Source organism: Fusarium verticillioides, chromosome 9 (assembly GCF_000149555.1).
Source record: "Fusarium verticillioides 7600 chromosome 9, whole genome shotgun sequence".
Lineage (NCBI taxonomy): Eukaryota > Fungi > Ascomycota > Sordariomycetes > Hypocreales > Nectriaceae > Fusarium > Fusarium verticillioides.
The window spans coordinates 136397-157944 of record NC_031683.1 but is presented as its reverse complement, the minus strand read 5'-3'; the positions used below and the strand labels follow the sequence as shown (position 1 = coordinate 157944).

The 21548-nt window shown below is 47.5% G+C and overlaps 11 protein-coding genes across 13 annotated transcripts; 3 read left to right on the top strand and 8 right to left on the bottom strand.

The window, feature by feature from the left end:
- Nucleotides 1-88: 88 nt before the first annotated feature.
- FVEG_11018 (hypothetical protein) lies at nt 89-518 on the top strand (the record flags this gene model as incomplete). The annotated part of the gene is made up of 2 exons (XM_018900183.1): nt 89-441; nt 497-518. The coding sequence occupies 2 exons, from the start codon at nt 89-91 to the stop codon at nt 516-518; spliced, it is 375 nt and encodes a 124-aa protein (XP_018758417.1).
- A 308-nt stretch (nt 519-826) lies between these two features.
- Nucleotides 827-2153, bottom strand: FVEG_11017 (hypothetical protein; the record flags this gene model as incomplete). The annotated part of the gene is made up of 3 exons (XM_018900182.1): nt 827-1626; nt 1678-1941; nt 1994-2153. The coding sequence occupies 3 exons, from the start codon at nt 2151-2153 to the stop codon at nt 872-874; spliced, it is 1179 nt and encodes a 392-aa protein (XP_018758416.1). The 3' UTR covers nt 827-871.
- A 3314-nt stretch (nt 2154-5467) lies between these two features.
- FVEG_11016 (hypothetical protein) lies at nt 5468-6246 on the bottom strand. Its single transcript, XM_018900181.1, has 2 exons — nt 6011-6246; nt 5468-5963 (listed from the first exon to the last, which is right to left on the bottom strand). Exons 1-2 carry the CDS (start codon nt 6085-6087, stop codon nt 5810-5812), a joined length of 231 nt encoding a protein of 76 aa, XP_018758415.1. The 5' UTR covers nt 6088-6246; the 3' UTR covers nt 5468-5809.
- A 603-nt stretch (nt 6247-6849) lies between these two features.
- On the bottom strand, nt 6850-9068 carry FVEG_11015 (hypothetical protein). Of its 3 annotated transcripts, XM_018900179.1 has the most exons (3): nt 8962-9068; nt 7846-8914; nt 6850-7777 (listed from the first exon to the last, which is right to left on the bottom strand). In XM_018900179.1, exons 1-3 carry the CDS (start codon nt 9031-9033, stop codon nt 7608-7610), a joined length of 1311 nt encoding a protein of 436 aa, XP_018758413.1. In that variant the 5' UTR covers nt 9034-9068; the 3' UTR covers nt 6850-7607. The 3 variants fall into 3 exon arrangements, with proteins under 3 accessions (XP_018758413.1, XP_018758414.1, XP_018758412.1); XM_018900180.1 differs by having other exon boundaries at nt 7846-9068; XM_018900178.1 differs by having other exon boundaries at nt 6850-8914.
- Nucleotides 9069-10036: 968 nt separating this feature from the next.
- On the bottom strand, nt 10037-10453 carry FVEG_11014 (hypothetical protein; the record flags this gene model as incomplete). Its single annotated transcript, XM_018900177.1, has 1 exon — nt 10037-10453. The coding sequence occupies one exon, from the start codon at nt 10451-10453 to the stop codon at nt 10037-10039; it is 417 nt and encodes a 138-aa protein (XP_018758411.1).
- A 1293-nt stretch (nt 10454-11746) lies between these two features.
- On the top strand, nt 11747-12538 carry FVEG_11013 (hypothetical protein; the record flags this gene model as incomplete). Its single annotated transcript, XM_018900176.1, has 1 exon — nt 11747-12538. One exon carries the CDS (start codon nt 11747-11749, stop codon nt 12536-12538), a length of 792 nt encoding a protein of 263 aa, XP_018758410.1.
- Nucleotides 12539-12681: 143 nt separating this feature from the next.
- On the bottom strand, nt 12682-14362 carry FVEG_11012 (hypothetical protein). The gene is made up of 4 exons (XM_018900175.1): nt 14236-14362; nt 13611-14186; nt 12967-13563; nt 12682-12906 (listed from the first exon to the last, which is right to left on the bottom strand). The coding sequence occupies exons 1-4, from the start codon at nt 14266-14268 to the stop codon at nt 12838-12840; spliced, it is 1275 nt and encodes a 424-aa protein (XP_018758409.1). The 5' UTR covers nt 14269-14362; the 3' UTR covers nt 12682-12837.
- Nucleotides 14363-14999: 637 nt separating this feature from the next.
- On the bottom strand, nt 15000-16579 carry FVEG_11011 (hypothetical protein). The gene has a single exon (XM_018900174.1). The coding sequence runs from the start codon at nt 16473-16475 to the stop codon at nt 15531-15533; it is 945 nt and encodes a 314-aa protein (XP_018758408.1). The 5' UTR covers nt 16476-16579; the 3' UTR covers nt 15000-15530.
- A 401-nt stretch (nt 16580-16980) lies between these two features.
- Nucleotides 16981-18105, bottom strand: FVEG_11010 (hypothetical protein; the record flags this gene model as incomplete). Its single annotated transcript, XM_018900173.1, has 3 exons — nt 16981-17486; nt 17743-17960; nt 18083-18105. The coding sequence occupies 3 exons, from the start codon at nt 18103-18105 to the stop codon at nt 16981-16983; spliced, it is 747 nt and encodes a 248-aa protein (XP_018758407.1).
- A 1203-nt stretch (nt 18106-19308) lies between these two features.
- On the bottom strand, nt 19309-19674 carry FVEG_11009 (hypothetical protein; the record flags this gene model as incomplete). Its single annotated transcript, XM_018900172.1, has 1 exon — nt 19309-19674. One exon carries the CDS (start codon nt 19672-19674, stop codon nt 19309-19311), a length of 366 nt encoding a protein of 121 aa, XP_018758406.1.
- A 652-nt stretch (nt 19675-20326) lies between these two features.
- FVEG_11008 (hypothetical protein) lies at nt 20327-21538 on the top strand (the record flags this gene model as incomplete). Its single annotated transcript, XM_018900171.1, has 2 exons — nt 20327-21009; nt 21043-21538. The coding sequence occupies 2 exons, from the start codon at nt 20327-20329 to the stop codon at nt 21536-21538; spliced, it is 1179 nt and encodes a 392-aa protein (XP_018758405.1).
- Nucleotides 21539-21548: the final 10 nt, after the last annotated feature.

Sequence of the window (21548 nt, the reverse complement as noted above, 5' to 3'; positions counted from 1 at the left end):
AGGCCACCTCGCCCAGCTTAAAAATCCATCATCACCATCTCTACATCAAACCAACAACAATCCCACCACCAAATCCCCTTCGCTCAAAATGAAGACCTCCACCATCCTCACCGCTCTCAGCAGCATCCTCGCCTTCAACACCCAAGCCGTCAGCGCAGGCTGCTACTCAGGCGGCGACCCTTGGCCCAACAAAGACCAAGCAGCCCAGTTCGTCTGGGACGCCTGCTACGGTTCCCAGGGCATGTTCTCTGGCCAGTTCAGGCCCGGGCAGACCAAGTCCATGTGTCCCCGAAGCGGCCAGCTCGGTCTTGTCTTTGAGGTCCAGAATCAGTGGGATCAGACGCTTGATCTTAACAATGATGATTGCTATACGCGTCTTAAGAATGAGATTTATGGGTGTGATCGTGGTGGGGAGAGTACTGTTTCTAAGTGGCGTTTCCGGTGAGTTTGTTTGAGTGTTGGGGGATATTGAGTGAGTTGCTAATGTGTTTTGTAGTGCTGATCCTGGTAACTGTTAAGTGTGAGGGGATTTATGTTTAGGACACCGAAAAGGAGGAGGTGGAGAGTGAGAGGGAGGAAGACAGAGGCGGAGGATTTCACTTCTATGTCACTCGTTTCGAAAGATAACGTTAAGTTAACTGCTGTACACAGTACTAGTCGCTCACTTTAAGATGAACAAGAAAAAGACCAAAGTCTCACAATGAGTTTTTGGGTAGTTATCATATATTTTGCTATGCATTGGTATCTCTCAGCTCTCTATCTATAAAATATTAGAAACAATGTATAAAAAAGCCAAGCCGAAAGTCAGTAATTCCAACTTCTATCTGTCCCAGACCTAAGGCTAACTGTTAGGCCCATGTAGTCCCATGGCCTAAGGATCAAGCGTTCTGAAACTGCGCCTCTTCATCCACATCCGGACTGCACGCTGCATCTGTTCCGTCAAGCCATACGTCAAAGCATTCACTAGCCCTATGAACTGCGTCGAAGCTTGAAGAGCAGTGAGCCACTTTGGTGATGTACCAACTGACTCAGCCAAGCGATTCGCCATGCCTGGCAACCATAAAATGATATATGCAATCGGATACCCGTTCAACAGAAGCATTCTCCTCAGGTTCGGAGACTTAGGTACGCGATGGTTCGGACCGTTGCCAGTCGATACATTCTGCGTATTGTTCGTTCCATGGTCTTCAGTTGTAGGTGGCTCAGGTTCGGGCATGACAGAAGCTGACCACTGGACCTTTCCACCAGGTGATGTTTCTTCTCCTTCGCTCTGGCTCTGGTCTCCCTTCGATATGCGCTGTAATTCAAGTTCATACGAAGCCTCCTCTACCGTGGTAGTTACCCATATCCGTTGCGTATCCGACTGTTCGGCGTTTTCTTGATCGATTCTCGACTGCGCGTTCGTGGTGTATCCTTTCGTGGTAGAGGAAGAGAGGCCATATTTGACGAAACTGAAGAGGCGTCGGAGCTTGATGTATATGTAAGTGTAGATCGCCACTGTTGCAAGGAAGATGGCGATGCGCCAAGCGTGAGTCAGGCCGTAGCGGAGACCTAGATGTTGGGTCTGGATCCAGCACCAGTTACCACTCACCGGGCCATAGACATGGAGACCGAGTCCGACGAAGCCTGCAGATTAATTCAACATAATTGCAGTATCCTGAGTTTCTGTAAACCTACTGGTGATCGTGCCGGGAATCCAAGGTACGAGACAGACAATCGCAGTCATCAGCCTCGAAGAATCGTCAAGAATTTGTTGTCGCTGAACCGCTAGCAGTACCGAAACAGAGATGATGAGAATGTTAAAGTCGATCGCCTGTACCGAGAATTGACCAACCCAAGCATTGGCGACGCAACCAGTGCTCGGGGACGCCTTCGGATCCGCATAGCCATCCTTAATGGCGAGGATACCAGACACTGTATTATTGAGACTGTTGATAAAGTCTTCGTTTCGAGTTAGGCAAACGCACGCGTCTGATGGAATTGATTGACCTACCTGCAATGAGGAGGTTCACAATCAACGCATGGCGAAAATGTCGTCGCGGCGGAGGAACAATAACATGAAGACACAGCGCAAAAAAGCTCGCAACACAAGATAGCACCGATCCGGTTAAAGTAGGAATCGAAATCGAAAGGTTGGCCGGAATAGTGGCCATTATGGCTGATGTCGTTGATGAATAAGGTAAGACATTTGCTTTTTTCCAAAACAATGCGAGACATCTTTCAGCTGAAGAGTTTTATCGCATTGTTATAAAGCACATGAAAGGGGGCCTGAGCACCTAAGAAAAAATACTAGACCAGGCTTGGAATATCAGAATCGATGAAACTGCGCCAAAACGTCACATCGCAAGTATCACCTTCCGCATTCTCCACGCTCATGACAGAATTATTGCCGTTGGCTGTACGTTACGCTCTGCGCTAAAGAGATCGGCAGAAAGTGTATTGATGAAACAGGAAGCTCTTACAGGGGGGTTGGGCGGACTTGATTGGTGGGCTGTTTTAGCTCCCTGTTGATAATCATGGTAGGGGACGCCATCCGACGCTGGATTCTCCGCTGCTCGCTCGGGGGTTGAAGAATAGAGTTTGCAGTTATTGAATCTGTAACTTATATGTCCAATAAGGACTGTAGGGCCAAGGTCGAAGGGAAGCGATGAGACCGTCTTTCGGTTGGGCCACGAGGTCTAGACAAGAGTGGTTTGATGGCTTACTCATCGGTCTAAATCATACCGCCACTGACACTAATTCTTGAAAAGTCTCTGCAGCGCCGAGAAATACCGTTTTGGTATGGCTCACGAACACTTACAGAGGTCTGCTGCGGCCAAGAACAACGCCGGTTCATTATCTGCACCGCTAAGCTGGGGTTATTGCCCGTCGTTTGAGTTGTCGCTCCGAGATAATCTGATAAGATGAGCCGCACGACAGTAGATGCTTTAGTTTAAACCTTTACCCAAGATAACCATAAGGCGGGTAAACTAACTCCGACTAACGATACACGTACTTCTGTCAATGGCTTTGACAGGTCCTCAGTTCTTGAGGTGGACTAGCCATGTAGACAACATTGCGAGAGAATCAAAGTTTATCTTGCTTTAGTAAAGCAGATTCTCAGACTTCTCGGCTTTCCCCAAACTACCAGAGTTTTACCTGGTTTGAACTCATGACCAAATGCAAAACCGGGTACATGGTTGTGAAACAGGATCCACCTGAGTTGCGTCACATTACATCAAGGGTAATTGCCGGCATAATCCTATCAGCTGTGATAGATGGAAACTGGTGCAGTTTTGAGTCACGCCATTTCAGACCCTCATTGGCCAGAAAAGTGTCTCAACGATGGATGTCGAGATCGATGTATCGCGTCTTGGCCGCTCCAAATCATCTGCAGGTCCCACTATACCGCTCGATCGCGCTTTGACAAAGTCTATCCCATGCCGGCAGTGGAGAGGTTGGACTAATGCTCGGACAATAAGCTATCCGTCGCGCTATTGACTATATTTCAGCTTGGCATGGGAGTTACTTTAGGCCTTCAAGAGACTGAACTTCTGAGCAACTCGGACTAGGCTCCGTATTTGTTAAGTTGTATATACCGAGACCAACTCTACTACCCATGTTTATCTCGTATCTGAGATCAAAAAGAACATTGGCATAGGCCGCAACCTTGTGGCCATTCGCTAATTGGCTCTTGAAGTTTTGAAAGTTCTGACATATCGCCGGATTTACGTCACAATAAGAGTTTTAATAGCTTGGTAGAGCAAATGGACTAATTGGAACATGTAGTACGCTGATGTTATCGGAAGTTGGTTTTTCTCAAGGTAATTGCAAAGAGAATTAGCTAGCTATCAGCTTACTTAACCTGTTCTGAGTCCACATATGATTGTCTAGGCTTGAAGGGGAATTTGGAGACGGTACTAAGTTTGGTGGGACGTCTCTTAATCCAAGTCAACTATTTCGCTGGAAGCGATTGTAACGTCTTACCTGTCCACGTGTCCTAACTTCAAACAGAAGTGCAATCTGACTATTTTCTCAAGCCCTCGGGGGTAACAAGGATCGCAGAGCAAAAAGCATGTTGGCCTGAAGCGCATCAACTCGCTACCGCTTCGGGTCGTTGAAACTGTTAGTATCTACAAGGTCTCTAGTAGCAGTTAATTGTCTGTGAAAGTGCAGGGGAAATAGGAGAAAGGTCACAAGGAATAAGCGTAGCTTAAGCCTCCACTCTCGTAGTGAGATGGGGGCAAATGGGTTGCTGGAGAAGGAAGGCCGGGTACCTTTGGGGACCTGCTACCGAGCCTGGGTCGGAGTGCGCGAGAGAGATAACCTATTGCTAGACTCAGCAGGGAGAGCATCTTGTGCAAGACTTACTAGAGCCAGTAGTGAGGAATAAAGGATAGATGATGTGGCTACTAGGTATGTCAGGGAGAGAAAGTCGATATGTTGTTTTATCTATAAAGTTATGATTCATGTGTTTCGAAAGACGAGAGGCTAATAGGTGGCCATCTTGAGTCCCGGAGGGCGTGTGAAGACGATATGAGTATTTCATTTGAATCACCTATGACTGAACTATTAAGCATATCAGAGAAATATATAATTGGGAGAAGATGTAACTTCAAGAAAAGCATCCTGAAGATATCTCGGCATTATTGACAACTAGTCATGTAAGTTTGGCAGTAACATGCAAGGATTCTTACATCTGCTAATCCTTTATCGGAGTTTGGTGGGTGTTGGGATCTCCGAGTATCAAGTTACTAAATGGCCAGTATTCCGGGCACCGAAAGAACCCGTATTGCCGTTGAATGAGAACGTATAGAATGACTCGCTGTTTGTAAGCGAGGTTTGCCTGTAAGGAGATGGAGTCTGGAGTGGGTTCGGATCAAACGTGCCGAACAAGACTCGGAAGGGCGGGTTGGAGATTAGGGAGAGGCTGAAGGTCATAGATCATTTCCAATTTTGCACTACTTCAATTTATCTGTAGTTGCCATAGTTAAGGATCGTGATGAAGACAATCCATTACAATCTCAGGTTAGTGGTCCATGTCAGAAGATAAATGAAGTGGGTTGCTTAGTTAGCTCGAGTACCTAGTACATATCAGACTTCCGCCATAGTCAAGACGTAAAAGGCTCAGCTTTGAAGACATTGATACTTAACAGGACAGAGACGCAATAAAATTCAGTGGTTACTTGATTTGTATGACGCTCAACTTCATATTCCGGTACACTATCTATCCCGGAGTGAAGTCGTCGCTAGGAATGTGAAATTGCTCTTGGTGGTTTGATGGGGCCGATGCATCCGCCACGTAGCTATTTTTAGTACACTTTCAGGGGTCGGCTAGAGGCACATGCGCTGTTATTGCAGTGCAAAACCCGAGCAATGACAGATAGCTACTGGTCTTGTGGAATGCGAACAATTGCTGAACGGCATGAGATCAGATCCCAACGGCACAAGAGCCGCTTCACTCCAAGACTATCCAATGTAGCATTTAGCCATGTTTAGATCTTTGAATTATTGCCATTAATGCACCATATAGAGAAGAATACTTCTGGATATAAGATAAAATCCTGTGTTACAAGTTCTGAGATGTTGGCTCAGTAGACACCTGGTTATGATAATGAGCCTAAATAGACAAGTGCGTATCACAGCAGACGAGTTCGTCACGGGGATCGACAAGATATTGGTGATAGAGGTCAATTAAGTACCAAGGTCAACTCATAGAGTGACAAGGTAAGGCTCGCTCCAATTGATGCTAATATAGGAATGCAAATACAGTGATCCAAACCCCACAAGAGACTATGAACCGTCGAAGGGCACAGAAGGGAATGCACGTTTAGATGGCCATGGCAACGGCAATACCAGCAATGCCAGCCATTCCGAGGATATCGGCACCCATGGTAGGAGCAGCAGCGCCCTTGGACTTGGAGGTGGAGTGAGAGGTGGCGCTGGCCTTGGAGGTCTCGGTCTTGGTAGAGTGATGCTCAGTCCTGTGTCTGTCAGTGAGATTCATACAGTTGAAGTGACGAGGACATACTTGGTGGTGGTCTCAGTGGTGGAAGCGGCCATGGCGCAGGTGGCCAGAGCAGCAGCGAGGAGGAAGTTCAGCTTCATGGTGAAGGATTAAGGTATTAACTTAGAAAAGTTGTAAGTTTAAAAGATTGTAGTGGAGTGAGTAAAGAGTGAATGAGATGTGATGGTTTAAGCTTTCGGAATGAGGCTGCCATCTCAGCCCTTTTGTACTCGAAACGTCCATGGTGTTTACTGTCGCAGACTTGTAATTGTGTTATACCATGTTCGTTATTGGCTAATGCGTAAACCGGCATTTTGGTGCCGCAGTCGGCCGGGCTAGTACTAATCCGCTCGCTTACAAGCCTCAACGCGGGCCGAACGACGTGAGGATCCAATAGCTGTGGCGCGCAGGGAAATACGAGATCTCCAATGTTCAGTCATGCCATACCATTAGAGGATGACGCGGCGATGAAAGGGCTGACTGCGCCTCTCCCCGCGGATCACCGTTGGCTCGTTGGTGATGCCGTGTTATCCAGGGCGAGTTTTAGAGTTGGAGATGCAATTTATGGAAATTTCCGAGGTCTAGAACACACTAACAATGGCTGAGATCCAATTGTTTGATCGTGTGCAACGACTTATTGGTGCTGACGCTGTAACGCTTCGGCAATTTGATACCGAGCGATCGCCCCGTTTGAACGACGTGGCTTGCTCGATTGGTTTGTCTTGACATTGCCCCGGAAAACGTCTGATGGGCTAATTTAGTTCATCCCTGGTGGCATGCAGGAACATGATGTCACAGCGGTGTGCTAAGAGGAGAGTTGGATAGCTTCAGGGTAATACAGGTCTTGGGTAACGAGTAAAAGGTTCGAGATACAGCTTCATGATTAGATTTGTATGGATACTCAATATTCAAGCTTAATGTGAGTCAACGGGTATGCGAGGCACAGTCATCTACTCAAAACAATATTCCGAGACCTTGGGATCTATGCTTAATGCTAAAGTCGGAACGGTAAAGAAGCAGAATGCAGGTTAGTCAACGTCTTGTTAGATGTGAACGTCCGCAAAGGCATGCCCTGACTTTGCCCAGACTCTCAGTCTTTACCGGAGAAGCATCAGCGAAGCCGCGACGTCTCTCGGTATCCTGTCTCTGTCTAAAGGCTACAAGCGTATCATGAAGCTGGACATATTCTCGTGGATTCAGGTTCATGACAAAAGTTCTGAGCGAGCTGACGTATACAACAGACTGTGCTGTGATACTGCTCAGCCTGCCTTGGAGACTTTGCCCTTCTTGGCTTCCTTCTACGCGGGTCCCTACCAGTGTACACGCGTCACATACTGCATGAGACTCATGGAGGCCGGTGAGCGCAAGGCAGACTCATTATTTGACGCAACAAAACGGTCGTAAAGTGAAGCTTGACTGATGGAGAGAATGAGTATGTATGGTCTCTGCCGTATTGTTTACGAGCTTAGCTCGGGCTTGACCAACCACAGTAGAGTCTTCGTAACTCGACCAGGTTCTTCAGAATCCACCCCGCAAACAACTCTTACGCTATGGCACAAGCCGCTGCACCCCTGTCTCGTACTAAAGCTAAGCTTTGGATAGTGTCACAGCGAGTCTCGGCCTATACTGGATATGCTGTACGAGTGACAGATCCCAAGCGTATGGGAGTTTCGATGCCATCGCTGTCGACGCCGTTTCCTCGAGCCAATACCTCCTGCGATGTTTGTCCGCTATCATACGCACCTTGCCCTCGGAGCAAGCCAAGCTCTTGAGGGTATGTTCTGGAATGGTCTGAAGAACAATGCACCCGTCAGCCAGTGTCCCAAAGCGATTCCCTTGTGGGCTTAGCGGCGACTCACCATGATACGTGCGCATGGCCTGAAGAAATGGGACCACCAGTATCAGGAGGCACAGCAGCTGACTAACTCCCTCAATGTCGCTCTCAGACTCCATCCCTTCCCACGCACCAAGTACATATATCCTCTCTGCCTGAATCCACCAAACTCCAAGACCAAACCACAGAACTCCATCAAAAAGAAGAACACCCAGTGCTTCCGAGTTGAATGCATAATACAGGGGCATGACTATCAACCTCCACCAGCGGCGTTTCTGTCCATTCTTTGGTGCTCCCAAGACTCTATCATCGGAACCCAAAACCTTGATCTTGTTCGTCCACCATATCGAGACTGTGGGCCATAATGACAGACACTGGATGGTATACCCCTGGATGAGCAGGACATAACTCGCAATCATCCAAGAGAGAGGACTCCCTGCTTTTTTCATGCCGATTGCACAGCTCGCTAACCGCTCGTCGTAATTATCCCATTCTCCAGCCCCGTTAATCCAGGTGCAGTACAGCAGTAACGCCGCAAGGACAAGCATAGCGAAAATCCGACATGTCATGTCTGCACCCAAGGATGAAGTCAACTGATCCTTCTTGTAAAGAGCCCTGTCATTCAATTGGTAATGAACAGCTTTGCTGCCCAATCCCCCATGTGTCTCAACGCGAATGGCGTAGAGTGTTAGTATGTGTACGCCACTTGTGAGCCATGCAAGGTTGGTCGCCGTCATAAAATGATAGACCGATATCTCTTTTCTGTGCAATTCGATGATGACAGTGCATAATATTGCCATGCCAGTGATGATTTGTGTATCGGCGAGTGTTATCACGAACGAGTAGAGACCGCGCTGCAGCTGATAGATATGCGCTCTGATCCACCTTGATCTGACAAGAAGCCTGACAAACGGATCCGAAACATTCCTTCGTACCCAGTCGTCAATTGGATTGACGGATTCCACGAAGCCAAGACGAGGTGGTGGTCTCGCACCTCCGACCTCAATGACGTTCACCCCAGAGCTCGCTATAGCAAGGTACAAGCTTATACTAATAATTGCCAAGCATGAAGCAGTAATGAAAGCGGTGACGACCTGCCATTGTCAGTGTTTTATTGGGCTGTTGCGTCATCGGCACCTACACCAATTCCGGCAATGTCCGGATCAGGATCAAATTCAGTCGCGCATTTCTCCCAGGAAGAATTCAAGCTCATTGTCTTCAGCGAACGCAAACATCGAATGACTGAATAGAAGGAGGCAGAAGAAGGAAAAAAGAATGACGCCTTGTATTTAGGGGCCGGAGACGTCCGATGAATAAGCCTCAATACGTACGTCACCTGGAATGCGCTAGGCCAGCCACCAACGTGGTTTGGTAAGGATTCGAATCCTTCTACACGAGGTTTCTAAATTGGTTCAGAGTGTCAAATAGCGGATTGGTAATTGGCCAGAGAAACTCAAGCTCTGTGAGACTGCCAAGTCAAGTCATCAAATATACTAGGGGATACGCATATTTACTACTATAGCCCAACGTCAATGTCTTGAGAAATAAAAACCTGACTCGTAGGATGCTGAGCAGTTAGCGCGCTACTGCTAGCCGGCTATGGGGCTGATAGCGAGTCAAGGGAGAAATCCTCCTATTTGGCTGCCTAAAGTTTACCGTATCGAGTCATGATAGCCGACTCATGCGTCACAGTTGGTCTTCTCCAGTCAGTCTGCAGTAAGGTTCGGGTTTTAAAAGAGGCTTCAGCCCCCAGGCCACAAAGGTAAAGGACACCAATAAACATATACGGGCAATATACTCATTACCCTCACAATCGCCTAAGGTCTTGCTTTTAGCTGAAAAGCTAGATGGTCTGATGACTGACTCCAAAGGTGTATAAATAAGTGGCTGCTGCTCGTCCGCAAGGATGATCAGGTCAGAGCACACGAAACACACACAAGGTAAGGGTGGAAAAGCTTGTCTGTTGGAGATTCGGTCGTAATCAGGACTAGGTTTTCAGTTAAATAAAGCTTCTACACTAAATGAGTCACAAAGGTTTTGAACACAAAGGCTCCAGTCAGTCAGTATATGAACTGACAGGAAACAAGTTCATTTCATTTTGAATCAGCCTGGGAAACCAATTCTTCTGGCTCCAGGTAAGTACTATACACTCAAGGAGGAAAACAACAACACCACCAACAGCTGCGTTAGCCCACTAAGTCAGACAATCCCCTCTCTTAGTTTGCAGCTCCCTTGGTCATAGTGACAAAGGCCGAAGATGCAATCTCAGTAGCAGGATCCTCTTCCGAGGCCACGCGCCAGTTGCACGGAATCTCCCTCCAGGTCGCCTTGTAGCACGTAGCCGGACAGCCATAAGCGCTCTCCGAGTCTTGCACCATACAGCGCTTGCCCTGACCAGAGAACCTGAAATGCGCCCGTCTGTTATCCCAGTCCACGCAGAACTCAACCATGGCAGGAACCGAAGTACCCCTGCAGCCTTTTTCAGCGTTGACACTGTAGGTGCCATAGTCGGTATAGAACCATGCATCGCTACTTCTGCATGTAAAGCCGGCGCAGGTGGTGAAAACCTCCATGCAGTCTGCGGAAGCGGTTAGGGCCAGGGAGGCGAGGATGGCGGTAGTATCGAAACGCATGTCGACGATGAACTAGACAACAAGGGGAGTAGGATAGCCTGTAACATGGGAGTCAGATCTGAAGTGGTAGAGACATGAGCGATTGCGATACTTACTGTGATCTTGCAGGCGACTGAAGAGAGATAGTGGTGGAAGTTGAGATGAGGGGATGCTGCTGGGATGTATGATTCGATTTCAAAGCGAGATATGGATCAATATTTATACTCAAAGAAACCTACAAGTTTACACTTCCCTTGATGCGCAAAATTGACCAACAGGTATTGGCTCCATAGTAAGCACGCATAATGAAGGCCGTTTGATGAAGAGTTTACAGCGGTGTCATCGACAGTGGTCTCCATAGGCCAGTCTCGGCCGAGACCCGGCATGATGCTATTGCCTAGTATGAGTTTGTATACTACTATTGAAAGTCGGCATCCTTGGCTCGGTAGTATTGAAGGATTTAACGAGTGCCATGGTGTTACATCGAGACCCTGCATCAGTTCCAAAAGCAAGCCATTGGTAAGCCCAAAAATTACCTACCGAAAACAGGATGCGTCCCGAAAATACGATATCCACTCATTGTGGTATGCTTAACTAAATTTATATTTAATCTTCGACTCAATACGATATAGATGTGACCCTGCATCACGAAGCTAAGTATTTATTGTCTTTAGTGTTTACGCCAAGGCCATCGAGCCCCTGTCACGTATATGTGGACTGACCCAGCCTTATCCGCAAAGTCTGACAAGTCAAGGGTTTGGACGTACGCTTTTATCTCATTGGTTGCTTCGCCGAACTGATTCAAGCGTCGAGCTGCTATAAGACTAGGATTTTTATGTGAGTGCTCTGTAGGAAGCTTTAGGCTAATCTGCTAACGGAAATATTCAAGTAGGAAAATTATTTGCACGTCCTCGAGAGAGTAATGGGAACATTCTTTGTGAACAGCTTGGTACATTACTATCCAGAGCTAAGTATGTACACCGCATTAAACAGTCTGTAGTGGGAGTCTTAACGCGTTACAAGGACTTGTTCAACTCTGTTCAGATGCCGTGTTCTGTTTCGTCCTGACCCAACAGATGTTCCCTAAACCTCTAGTTCAAATACGGTGATAAGAGGTTGATCATATCAACATATGCATTGCGGCATGAACATGGAGAAAAGTACGACGGAGACGTGGCTTTTATAAAACAATCTCGTCTCCCCCCTTCATTTTCATTATCTCTGCACGAGACAAATCTCTTTTCTGAAGACCTCACATCTACTATGTAAGTCATTTACTTTTTGCTGACGTCTTATCTCACACAGAAGTCCACGATGTTTTCGGCTTTCAGAATTAGTCACTCACCTGAGGTGACATCCCTCATCAAGAAGCATGGTGTTAACGATGCACTATTTATCAAGAATCTCGGGTATTTCACCCACATCAACCTCAACAAAGTTGGTGACCAGAGCTTCACCGCCATGAGCGTCGGCGTACGTAAGATCGCGTTTGGTTTAAGAGACCCCATTGGCTTAACTGCATCCGAGTATGCCGTCCTGGCATTTTGGTCAAACCATCTCGGAAGTGCGAAGGTATCATTTCTTGCAGAGCGTGCACGTATAATATATGAGGCACGAGGGAAGACCGGGCCGTATTCGAAGCCTGACCTGGACTTCATCCATTGGACTGTTAATGCCATGAGGAGGGAGGTTGCGACAACAGATACAATGTTGGCTGAATTCTGTACGGAGCATAAAGATATCCTGGACGTGGAGTATGAGATGCGGACTGAAGGAGGGATGAAACGTCTGTTGACTGGGAAAGTGAAGCCTCAACAAGAGTACACCTCTGGAGAAGAAAAGGTGGCGGCACGAGTGAGCGTGCTTGATCCTCTCCGTATCGAGGAACAAGATATGGATAAAATTACAGATCCAAAACAGATCAGCACGCTAGCTGGAGTAGATATGGCTATCTCTCGCATCAACGCATATAGAGAAAGACTTGATAGCGAGAGAACTCGTCTCGAGAATGATGCAAAGGCTCTTTGTCATGAGAAAGAGTTCGCTGAAAAGAGACTCAAGGCATTGAATGAGAAGCGCGGTTATCTGAGGACCGGGAAGCAGTAGATGAAACGGTTTGGGGACCTGGGGGCAAAGATGGATAAGCTGAGCTTTGGCTATTAGCTGGACCGAGAGAAATACTCTTGAGATGCCTACTATTTTGAATGTTGGGATAAGTCTGCACTGGGGGTTGATTGGGACATGGCGCATTGGGATAGCATAGCGAGTCTTTGAGAGCTGTGGGTTTGTATTAAAGGTCAGGTAGCTACATGCATTCTGTTTAAGAGGAACAAATACGATAAATTGATTGGTGGATTTGCAACAGATGAATGTGCGTGTTAAAGTTACTACGATGCTGTAGACGATCATAGAACTAGCCGGTTCTGATTGCTCTTGTAATGCTTCGTGAAATCATGTTCGATACTGGACACTTTCTGTAGCTAAGTCAGCTTCACCAGTCTTGCCAAACTATAACGTGAGATCTAGTGACTTACCAACAGAAACGCCCTCATGTCATTGCCATCCTGTTGTAGGTCCTTAAGAATACCGAAGAACTTGTCTGTTTCCAAGACCGTCTGAGGATCAGATCTCGCCACGCGATTGAGATTCTTGATCGATCGTGGATCAACATATCTGACAAAGATATCCCGTCGGACCTCTGCATACTTGTCAAGGATATCCTCGTCCGCCAGCCCGTGGTAATATCCGATGAAGCAATCTGCCAGACCACCGACGTCCAACACAGCAGTCATGCAACCATATCCTCCCATAGGGTTGCAAACATGCGCTGCATCACCGGCTAAAATGACACGACCGACCTTGAAGCTCTCAGCACAACGATTGTGTATGTTGTATATGTTGGTGTGTTCGATTCGGTACTGTTCTGGGTCAGGATGTCCTGGGAGCATTGCTTTCATGTGTGAAGGTCGACGGGCCAGGTACTCTTCGTCTGTCAAGCCCGTGACTGGGTCTCCGTAGGTGACACGCCATAAGCCCCCCTTTCCTCTGCGAGCAATCAGGCCCCAGTGATCATTGTCGACCATGTAATTTCCACCGTCCCAATTATGCTTCTGGAAGCCATCGTAGTAGACCTATGGTTTATCAGTACTTGGAACATTAATTTAAGGGACAAACGAACATTCTGAACAACAAATCGATACGGTAGTGTCTGGCCAGGCCATTCTCTTCCGAACAATGAGCGTCTGACAGCACTAGATGCTCCGTCGCATCCCACGACGTAGTCAGCAGTGATACGAGCATTTTCTGAACCCCCCTCGCCTTTAATGTTGACGTCAACATAGGCAGAATTGTCATCCTGGCCGACATCTGTGACCTCGTGATTGAACCTGACGTCGATAAGTCCCTCTCCTCTCTCAAGGCAATGTCGGTATAGGATTTGTATGATCTCGCCAAGAGGTAAGATTGTCATGCGATCGGGATCATCTTCAACAAGTGATAGGTCCAGGCTAATCAGCTTCTCGTGGTCTGAGACGCGTCTCCAGCAAATGCTCGGGAACCTTGCGATACTGGCTTTGCGAATGTCATCAAGTATGCCTGCGCGACGGAAGACGCGGGTGGCGGGGACTCCATACTGCGTTGCTCGTAGACGGGTGTCAAGATGCGGCCACGACTCTAGTACCACAGAGGGGATGTTTTTCTGGGCAAGCAGAAGAGCCAGTAGCAGACCGGAGGGACCTGCACCGACGATAATGATCTGTTGGATGTCAGTAAAGGTTTCGAAGGACACGTAGGTAATGGCATGCCTTGTTGAATGGTCGATCTAAAGATGAGTCCATGATCGTGAAGCGCTGGGTGAAGTCTGCAAGACTACAGTGAAGCCTAAATGTGCTATCGACGTGGATACTTGATTACAATTGTAGTAAGTGCAAGTGAAGAGAGTGATCAAGAATTATATATGTCGTCAATGGCCCTAAGCTCCGCACCAACCTTGTTGGCGATCCCCCCCGCCCCCAGCGCGGGGTCACAACACCAAATCTCACATCATCGGCATCTGTAAGCGGTAATAACAAGGGAACGAACGGCTAACTTGAAATGGACACGACTTGACTATCATCACACAAAATTCCAATACTAAATAAATACTGCCATCTCCCTCGCTTCCTGTTCCAAGTACTACTGTTACAACTGGTACCTGAAGTCTTTGTTATCCCTCTCGGTAACATCCTCAAGGCCATGAGAGATGCCTGGGGGCCCATACTCCCTATCGCGTCTCTTATTTTCCCGCGCATGGACATAACATGACCCGAAGAACGAAACCAGGTAGATGCCAACGATTCGCCCAGCGGTTTCACTAGCAGGTAATTGCCACAATAGAACGCAACCTGTTATAACCGGATGGCATGCGATGGTATAAAGATGATGTCTCATATTGGGCAACGTCCGTCCAAGCCACCCAGATCCAACAATAGTGAAGATGGAGATAGCTCCCAAAGGGATAGAGTCTCTGTTTGAATGTCTTCTGCTGGCTTGTGTTTTTCAAGTTCTCCGAGGTTATCGAAGGCCTGTTGGCAGTTTCCTGTCTCGCGTAGAGAAGGTGAGCTAGCAATCTTTGCAGCAAAAGCGGCATTGACGGGATCGAGTTGATACATAGCGAGGAGCTACTGATAAAGAATTGAACTTAATTGCAGGATGTAGTTGTCAAATAATGTTGATCATGATCATGAACGAGATGGGATAGATGCAGAAGTTTATAACCCTTAGGGGCTATCTGCATACTGAGTCTTCAGTCTTTCAGTGTTAATTTCCGTTCTCCCGCTCGCTCCCCGTGTTCCGGCCGGTTGTTCTCCACTTTTCAGCCATTGTATCGCTATTCATGGTTGTGTTGCTAACCATCTTGTGAAAAAAACTCTTGGGTTACACAAAGCTAATTTGGACTTTTGGCAACGATTGCCACGAACAGAATGAACCATGCTTAAAGGCACGTGTGTGAGGCGCGTGATGTGAGCCATCAGCTGTGGGGACTATCAACTCAAAATCGGGCAGTATACCAGCTACCCAACACAATTGCCGCTTAAAGGCACACCTCCAGGCCTAATCTTTAAAACTCCTGGCCGAAAGGGAAAAAAGCCGGTGCCAGAATGCCATCACAAGAGTTGCGAACAATGTATGGGCTGGCAGTAACGTCATTACCGACGAGAACCTGTCCATTAGGCGCTGTGACCGTGAAGGTAAAGCCACCGCCATACTGAGCCTGACCATAAACGAATCGGATGGGAATGTATTGGCCAGCGGGGAGATCAATCTCAAAGTGTGCGCTACCAGCAATGTGATCAGGCTGGTTATACAGAGCCTTGGCATTGGCATTGTCGGAGCTCCAGCCACCGTACGCGTTTTGACCGATCCAAAGGTACACTGCATCGTTGGCGTAGGGGATATCGAACTTGTAGGTACCGGCATCGCAACTGTAGAGATAACCATGATGGTTGAGGGCGAAGTAATCGAGAGCAAGATCGGTCGTAGAGCCGTAGATTGGACCTGCCTGGGCGCCGCTGCTGGGCTGGAAGAGGCCACCGATCTGGCGGGTCGTGCCGATATAACTGGGAGTGGCTAGCTTGAAGGACTGGGGGACGAAGTTGGAGTAGGTCGTGTCGGTGTTTTGAGCAGGGTTGCTGTAGTATGCCCAGTCAAAGCCAAGGTTGTTGCAAGCCGAGGGGGTAGGGCATTGTGCCGCACCAGTCGTTGTTGTTGCTTCCTCGGTGGTGGTGGTAGCGGCCTTGGTGGTGGCATCAGCAACGGTAGTTGTCGTTGGGATCTCAATCGTAGAGTCCTCAGTAGTAGAGGCCTCAGTTGCCTGAGAGCTCAACTCGGTGGTAGAAGCGGCTTCGGATGCAGAAATGGTGGTGGTCACGTCAATCGACGTAGAGAGTTCAGTCGTTGCGGAAGTGACTTGAGTAGCATGAGAAGTAACTGGCTTGCAAGGTCCGGCAGAAACACCGACGCTGAGACAAGCCAGCACGCTAATGAGTGTCTTGGAGTTCATCATGATGACGTTGACGCGTTGAATTAATATTTAACGAGAGACTAGAAACCCGTAAATGAGCGAATGGGTAAGACAGCGACGGAATTCCAACGGCCATGGGGCAAGCGTTGATAAATACCGTTTCACCTAGCAGTTAATTCAGCTGAGGCCGTCTGTGACAGCTGGCGAACTAGACCGGTTCCAGTGTGGCTACTGACTCGTTTGGTGGTCTCATTTTAATTTCTGGTGCTGCGATTGGTGAGCCCCTGCATGAAAATCGATAGTTTGGCCGCTAAGGAGATTCTCGTCCACGCTATCCATATTAAGCCCGGAGCGGCTGAAGTAGCAGGGATAAAGAAATAGAGGTGCGCAGCCCGCTATAACATCTTTTCTCAAGAATCTAAAGATTATAGAGTGTTCAACTTAGACAGGACTAAAAAAGATAATATATAATATTGAACTGTTATTAAAGTTATAAAGCTTAACTAAAGTATCATATTGTAGAGGAAAAGTGCAATAAGCTAGACACTTAGACTGGAACAATATCAAGATCTGTCCCTGCTATAAATTCCAGCCATGGCGTCCCCGGGCTCTCTACCGGGTCCCTAGCTCGCCAGCTCCAGCACTCCTGACAAATCTTTTCTGAAGCGTTCACACTGCCAAATGCATGCTTTGTCCTTCGACGTAACCACCTCAGGGCCTGTTGCTGAAGATCCTCCCTCTCGCACTCGCTTGTAATTACCAAGCAGGGCCAGAGTATTATGGAGCCATTGCCATCGCCTGGGTAGTCCTCAGCTGCCTCTAGATGATGCAGACCTTTTTCAGCGAGGTCCTGGATCTTGCTAGGGGCCTTATGACGCAGCACACGGTGAAAGTGTAGTAGAATGGCATAGTAGTAAACGTAGCGATAGTGTTGAATAACGGCACGATCTTTGCTTCGACCAGACACATCTTGTATGCCATTAGAGGGAGCAGCTTCGAAGTAGATTCGAAGCTCGAGGTGGTCTAGCACGGCTGGCTCTGGTTCTTTGGCAGCTTGTCAGGGAGATAATAAATTACAGATATGGGCAAGCTTGCACAGTCCTTTGACATTACCAACAAGTCTGTTGACCTGCTTGCTAGTGGAAGATCTGGTATCTCTCTGATAAGGCAAGGAGGATGCTTGATACAGGTTGTATAGAGCCTTGATAGGGGTGTCATGTGCTGGTTACTAGCGTCCGGTTGTGGTTGGTGGCGCTGCCTTTAGAACGGGTCAAATCTAGGAGAGCTGGTCATATTCGGAAAGGCACACCGAGCTGATATTCAACTTTCTGAGCGGAGTATATGATCTCCGATGAGATCGAGGACAATCTGCGGGGCCTCGATGACATATCAGGCGTTAATTCTATAGACGCCGGCTCTCCCGAGGTTGCCGTAGCGGTGTTTTGAAGGCGCAAGGATCCAGGCCCTTCCTTGACGCCGACCGCCGTCCGTACCTCTCCGCAAAGAATCAGTGTCCCTTTCCTCTTTCTATTACCCTGCCAAAGGTAGACCTTAGTTTGAAGTCTAAGTCTAACGCGTCACAGATGTTCATTATTGAGGTCTGATGTAAGTATGTAATCACAACTCAGCTTGCCTCAGCATGTCTGAACTCTGAAGCCCAGAAGGTGGCCATCTAGCCCGTGTGATAGAGATTTCGTCATGGCTTGCCCACTTTGGCCTGTAAAAGATACACTGCTGGTCACTAAAGCCGGAGGGTGCTCTGTTAGACGTTTACGTATAGCATAGTCTTCAGCATTCCTTATAAAGTCGATGATATAAACTATACTAGTTTTGTACATTACTGAGCACTTGCAGCTTCCTGTCCGAAAGAAAGATGCTCTTTATAAGGCCTAGGGTGAGGCTATCTAGATATATAGCTTTACCTTATAAGCAAATGTTTTATTAGAATTTTATTGCCTTCTAAGTATATAATCGATTTTTAGTTAAGTAAATAAAGTACTTTAAGTTTTAAGTAATGAATCTAGCGGAAATAAAGATAAATCTATAGTATATATTATAAAAATCAATATTTATATTAACTAAATATATTTATTAAGATATATACTTTATACACCTAGGGAAAGTATATATAGTATAGAAATCTATTTAAGCTAGATAGATTTATAGGGCTTTATTATTATACTAGATTTATTTTTAAGAAGGGAGGTGCAAATACTTAATACAGTAATGATTCTTGGTTCTCAAATAATAATCATATTTAACATAACCCTTAAAGGCCCGCTTGCGGTGACACAGTCTTCCTTATCTCACTTTCGCAATAAACAGATGACCCAAGCGCGTCATCTACCATGCGAGTGGTTGCATTATCCTTCTCTAGTGTCTCTTTCAACGATTCCCCGTCGTTAGCCAAATAGTCAACATGGAGTTCTGTTCGCAGCCACCTTTTCCCCGGCTCGAGCTGTGCACATGCATCGCTACTCAGGAGCGGCCTCAGCCGTGAGGGAAGGATATCGTGAGCGTTCATATCTTACGACAAAAACAGCCACTATCTTAAATGAGTCACGAGCCCGGCGTTCTTGATCAATGGCTGAGGTTGCCTAGTTGGCTGGAGCAAGATTTGATAGGCTTCGACCATTTGCGCTATCTGAGAAGGGGCATAGAGTTTCCAAACCACTCCCATTCCTGGTCACCAGTTGAAATATGAGTTTGACGCTCCTGAACGGTTGACAGTAGCACGTGTTTTATATTGATAATGAGCAATTAGCTGGACCTTTAAACTCATGGGAAAGTTGCACCTTATTGTCTGTCATGCTCTTGGGATATGAACGATTTCCAAGTTAAGATACAATATGCGCTTCAGCCTGCATCTCAACAATCATTCCGGTACACACAAGTCCTTAACACCGACACTCATCCAGGTTGGTCGATGATCTGGGTACATCTCCTTCCAAACTTCCATCGCAACAGGCTCATCCTTCACATCAGTGAAGAAGCAGTGCACCTTGTGCGCAGCACTCAGACCTTCCTCGACCCCGGCTGCCTTTAGCGCAACATGGCAGTTCTCAAAGCAAGCAATGATCTGTTCTCTAGGTGTTTCGGGCATTCTAGCGATCTTGTTGATGGAAGGCTGACCGGCGGCGATGACGAGCTGGGCATTTCGAGGAAGGATGACGGCATGGCTGTAACCATGGACCTGATAGACCTCGCCCAGAAAGGTTTTTGGTTGGACGTACTTTGCCATTGTGAGATGTGAAATGACTGTAATGCTGACCGTTGGGCTTAGAGCCGGTACTGTGTGCTGAGAAGTCAAAGACTTGATGGATGAAAATCGTGCCTATTGTAGTCGAGAAAGGTATCAGGATTGGGCGTTTGCATAAACATAGATTTAATGTCAAAGTGTTGCGACTTAAATATTGTAGTGTCCGTCCATCAATTGCCCACCAAGTCGCAATCAAAGTAGCTCATTTAACCCCCGGGCTCATCGCGATACCGAAGTCCATTGTCTTTAATCTCGATGTAGGATTCCGAATTCGGTATGCAGCATTCGCTCCGGCACTCAGCTTCGGTCTCCGCGGGACCCCGTGATATCAGTAGCTCGGCTTTATCCAATTAATGGCACCTGTTTATCAAGCGTTTAGATCGCTCGCTGTAGAATTCCATATTCAATATGCAGCATTCGCTCTAGCACATAGCTTCGGCCCCTGCAGGCCCCAGTAACATCAGTGGCTCGACTTCATCTGATTGATGGCAACTGGCTCATCGAGGAGGATGAGATAGATTAATTGACGCATGTAGTTATATATGTTTGGTCAGGATCTTAGTTAAAATTGTGAGGTAATCATTCTGAGCATCAATTCGTTCTCCTTCCAGCTGATAACCAGTCATCCTACAATATGACAGACTCTAATTCTGTTCCGTACGCCTACACCGCGCTGCCGCCCGTTGACGTTGTCATCGTCGGTGCTGGACTCAGCGGCCTCTCTGCGGCCAAGGATCTTGTTGCTGCTGGAAAGTCTGTTCTTGTCTTCGAAGCACGTAACAGAGTTGGCGGTAAAGTGTATGACCTGGACTTAGAGAACCGGCCCGGCTACAAGGTTGAGGGTGGCGCCGAGTTTGTATGCAAAGAACATACCAGGCTTATGATGTTGGCTAAAGAATTGGGAGTGTCCACGTTCAAGACATATGCGGAAGGCGACATGCTTATGGCGACAAAAGAGGGCCGCCAGAGGTATAACAATGGCACTCCTCCACTTCAACAGGAGGGTATCGCCAAATTGGGAGAGATTGTTAGTGCGATAAATCAGATGGCCGCTGAACTCGATGTTGAGAAGCCATGGGCCCATCCGAAGGCGAAGGAATGGGATCGCCTGACTGTGGCTTCGTGGTTGGATGGCTGCGCAGCGGACGGCTCCGTCAGGGAGATTTTGGAGCTAACAATCCGAGCTTGCATGTCAGCCGAGCCTGAAGAGATATTTCTGCTGAGCAACTTGATTTATACAGCTCGCACAGGCAGTCCGGGTGTTCCGGGGACTGTCGACATGTTGACCAACGTGAAGGGCGGGTCACAAGAGGAGCGGTTTTAGGGGGGACCGCAGAGCATTGCTACCAGACTCGCAGGGCGTCTTGGGAACGGCAGAATTCGCCTGCAGTCACCTGTCCGCCAAATCAACTCCAATGGAAACGTCTACACGGTTATTGGAGACTCTTTCAGGCTTCAGGCTAGAAAGGTCATCGTTGCAATAGCGCCAGCCCTCGCAGGCCGTATCATCTACAGCCCGCCCCTTCCAGCTGTACGTGATCAAATGTGCCAACGAGTTCCTATAGGCTCTCTCGGTAAAGTCTTTGCAGTTTACGAGAGTCCGTTCTGGCGTGAAGATGATCTCTGCGGCGAAGTCGCTAGTGTTGATGGTATTACGCAGTCGACGTTCAATAGCTCTCCTTCAGATGTAAGCTTTGGAATTATAATGGGTTTCTTAGAAGCCAATCAAATGCGCGCTTTCGATGATAGTCCCGCAGAGGACATCTATAAAGCCGTTCTTAAGGATTTCGTGAGATATTTCAGTCCTAAGGCCCAGAACGTGCAACAGTGGGTTCTTCAGCAGTAGGACAATGAGG

Excerpts from the sequence above, each read along its gene's own strand:
- FVEG_11016 (XM_018900181.1), bottom strand. The coding sequence starts at position 6,087 with ATGAAGCTGAACTTCCTCCTCGCTGCTGCTCTGGCCACCTGCGCCATG. Across the intron at positions 5,964-6,010 it reads ACCACTGAGACCACCACCAA|GACTGAGCATCACTCTACCA; the intron begins GTATGTCCTCGT and ends TGACAGACACAG.
- FVEG_11015 (XM_018900178.1), bottom strand. The coding sequence starts at position 9,033 with ATGAGCTTGAATTCTTCCTGGGAGAAATGCGCGACTGAATTTGATCCT. Across the intron at positions 8,915-8,961 it reads CGGACATTGCCGGAATTGGT|GTCGTCACCGCTTTCATTAC; the intron begins GTAGGTGCCGAT and ends TGACAATGGCAG.
- FVEG_11012 (XM_018900175.1), bottom strand. The coding sequence starts at position 14,268 with ATGGACTCATCTTTAGATCGACCATTCAACAAG. Across the intron at positions 14,187-14,235 it reads TAGATCGACCATTCAACAAG|ATCATTATCGTCGGTGCAGG; the intron begins GCATGCCATTAC and ends GACATCCAACAG. Across the intron at positions 13,564-13,610 it reads ATCGATTTGTTGTTCAGAAT|GTCTACTACGATGGCTTCCA; the intron begins GTTCGTTTGTCC and ends GATAAACCATAG.
- FVEG_11011 (XM_018900174.1), bottom strand. The coding sequence starts at position 16,475 with ATGATGAACTCCAAGACACTCATTAGCGTGCTGGCTTGTCTCAGCGTC.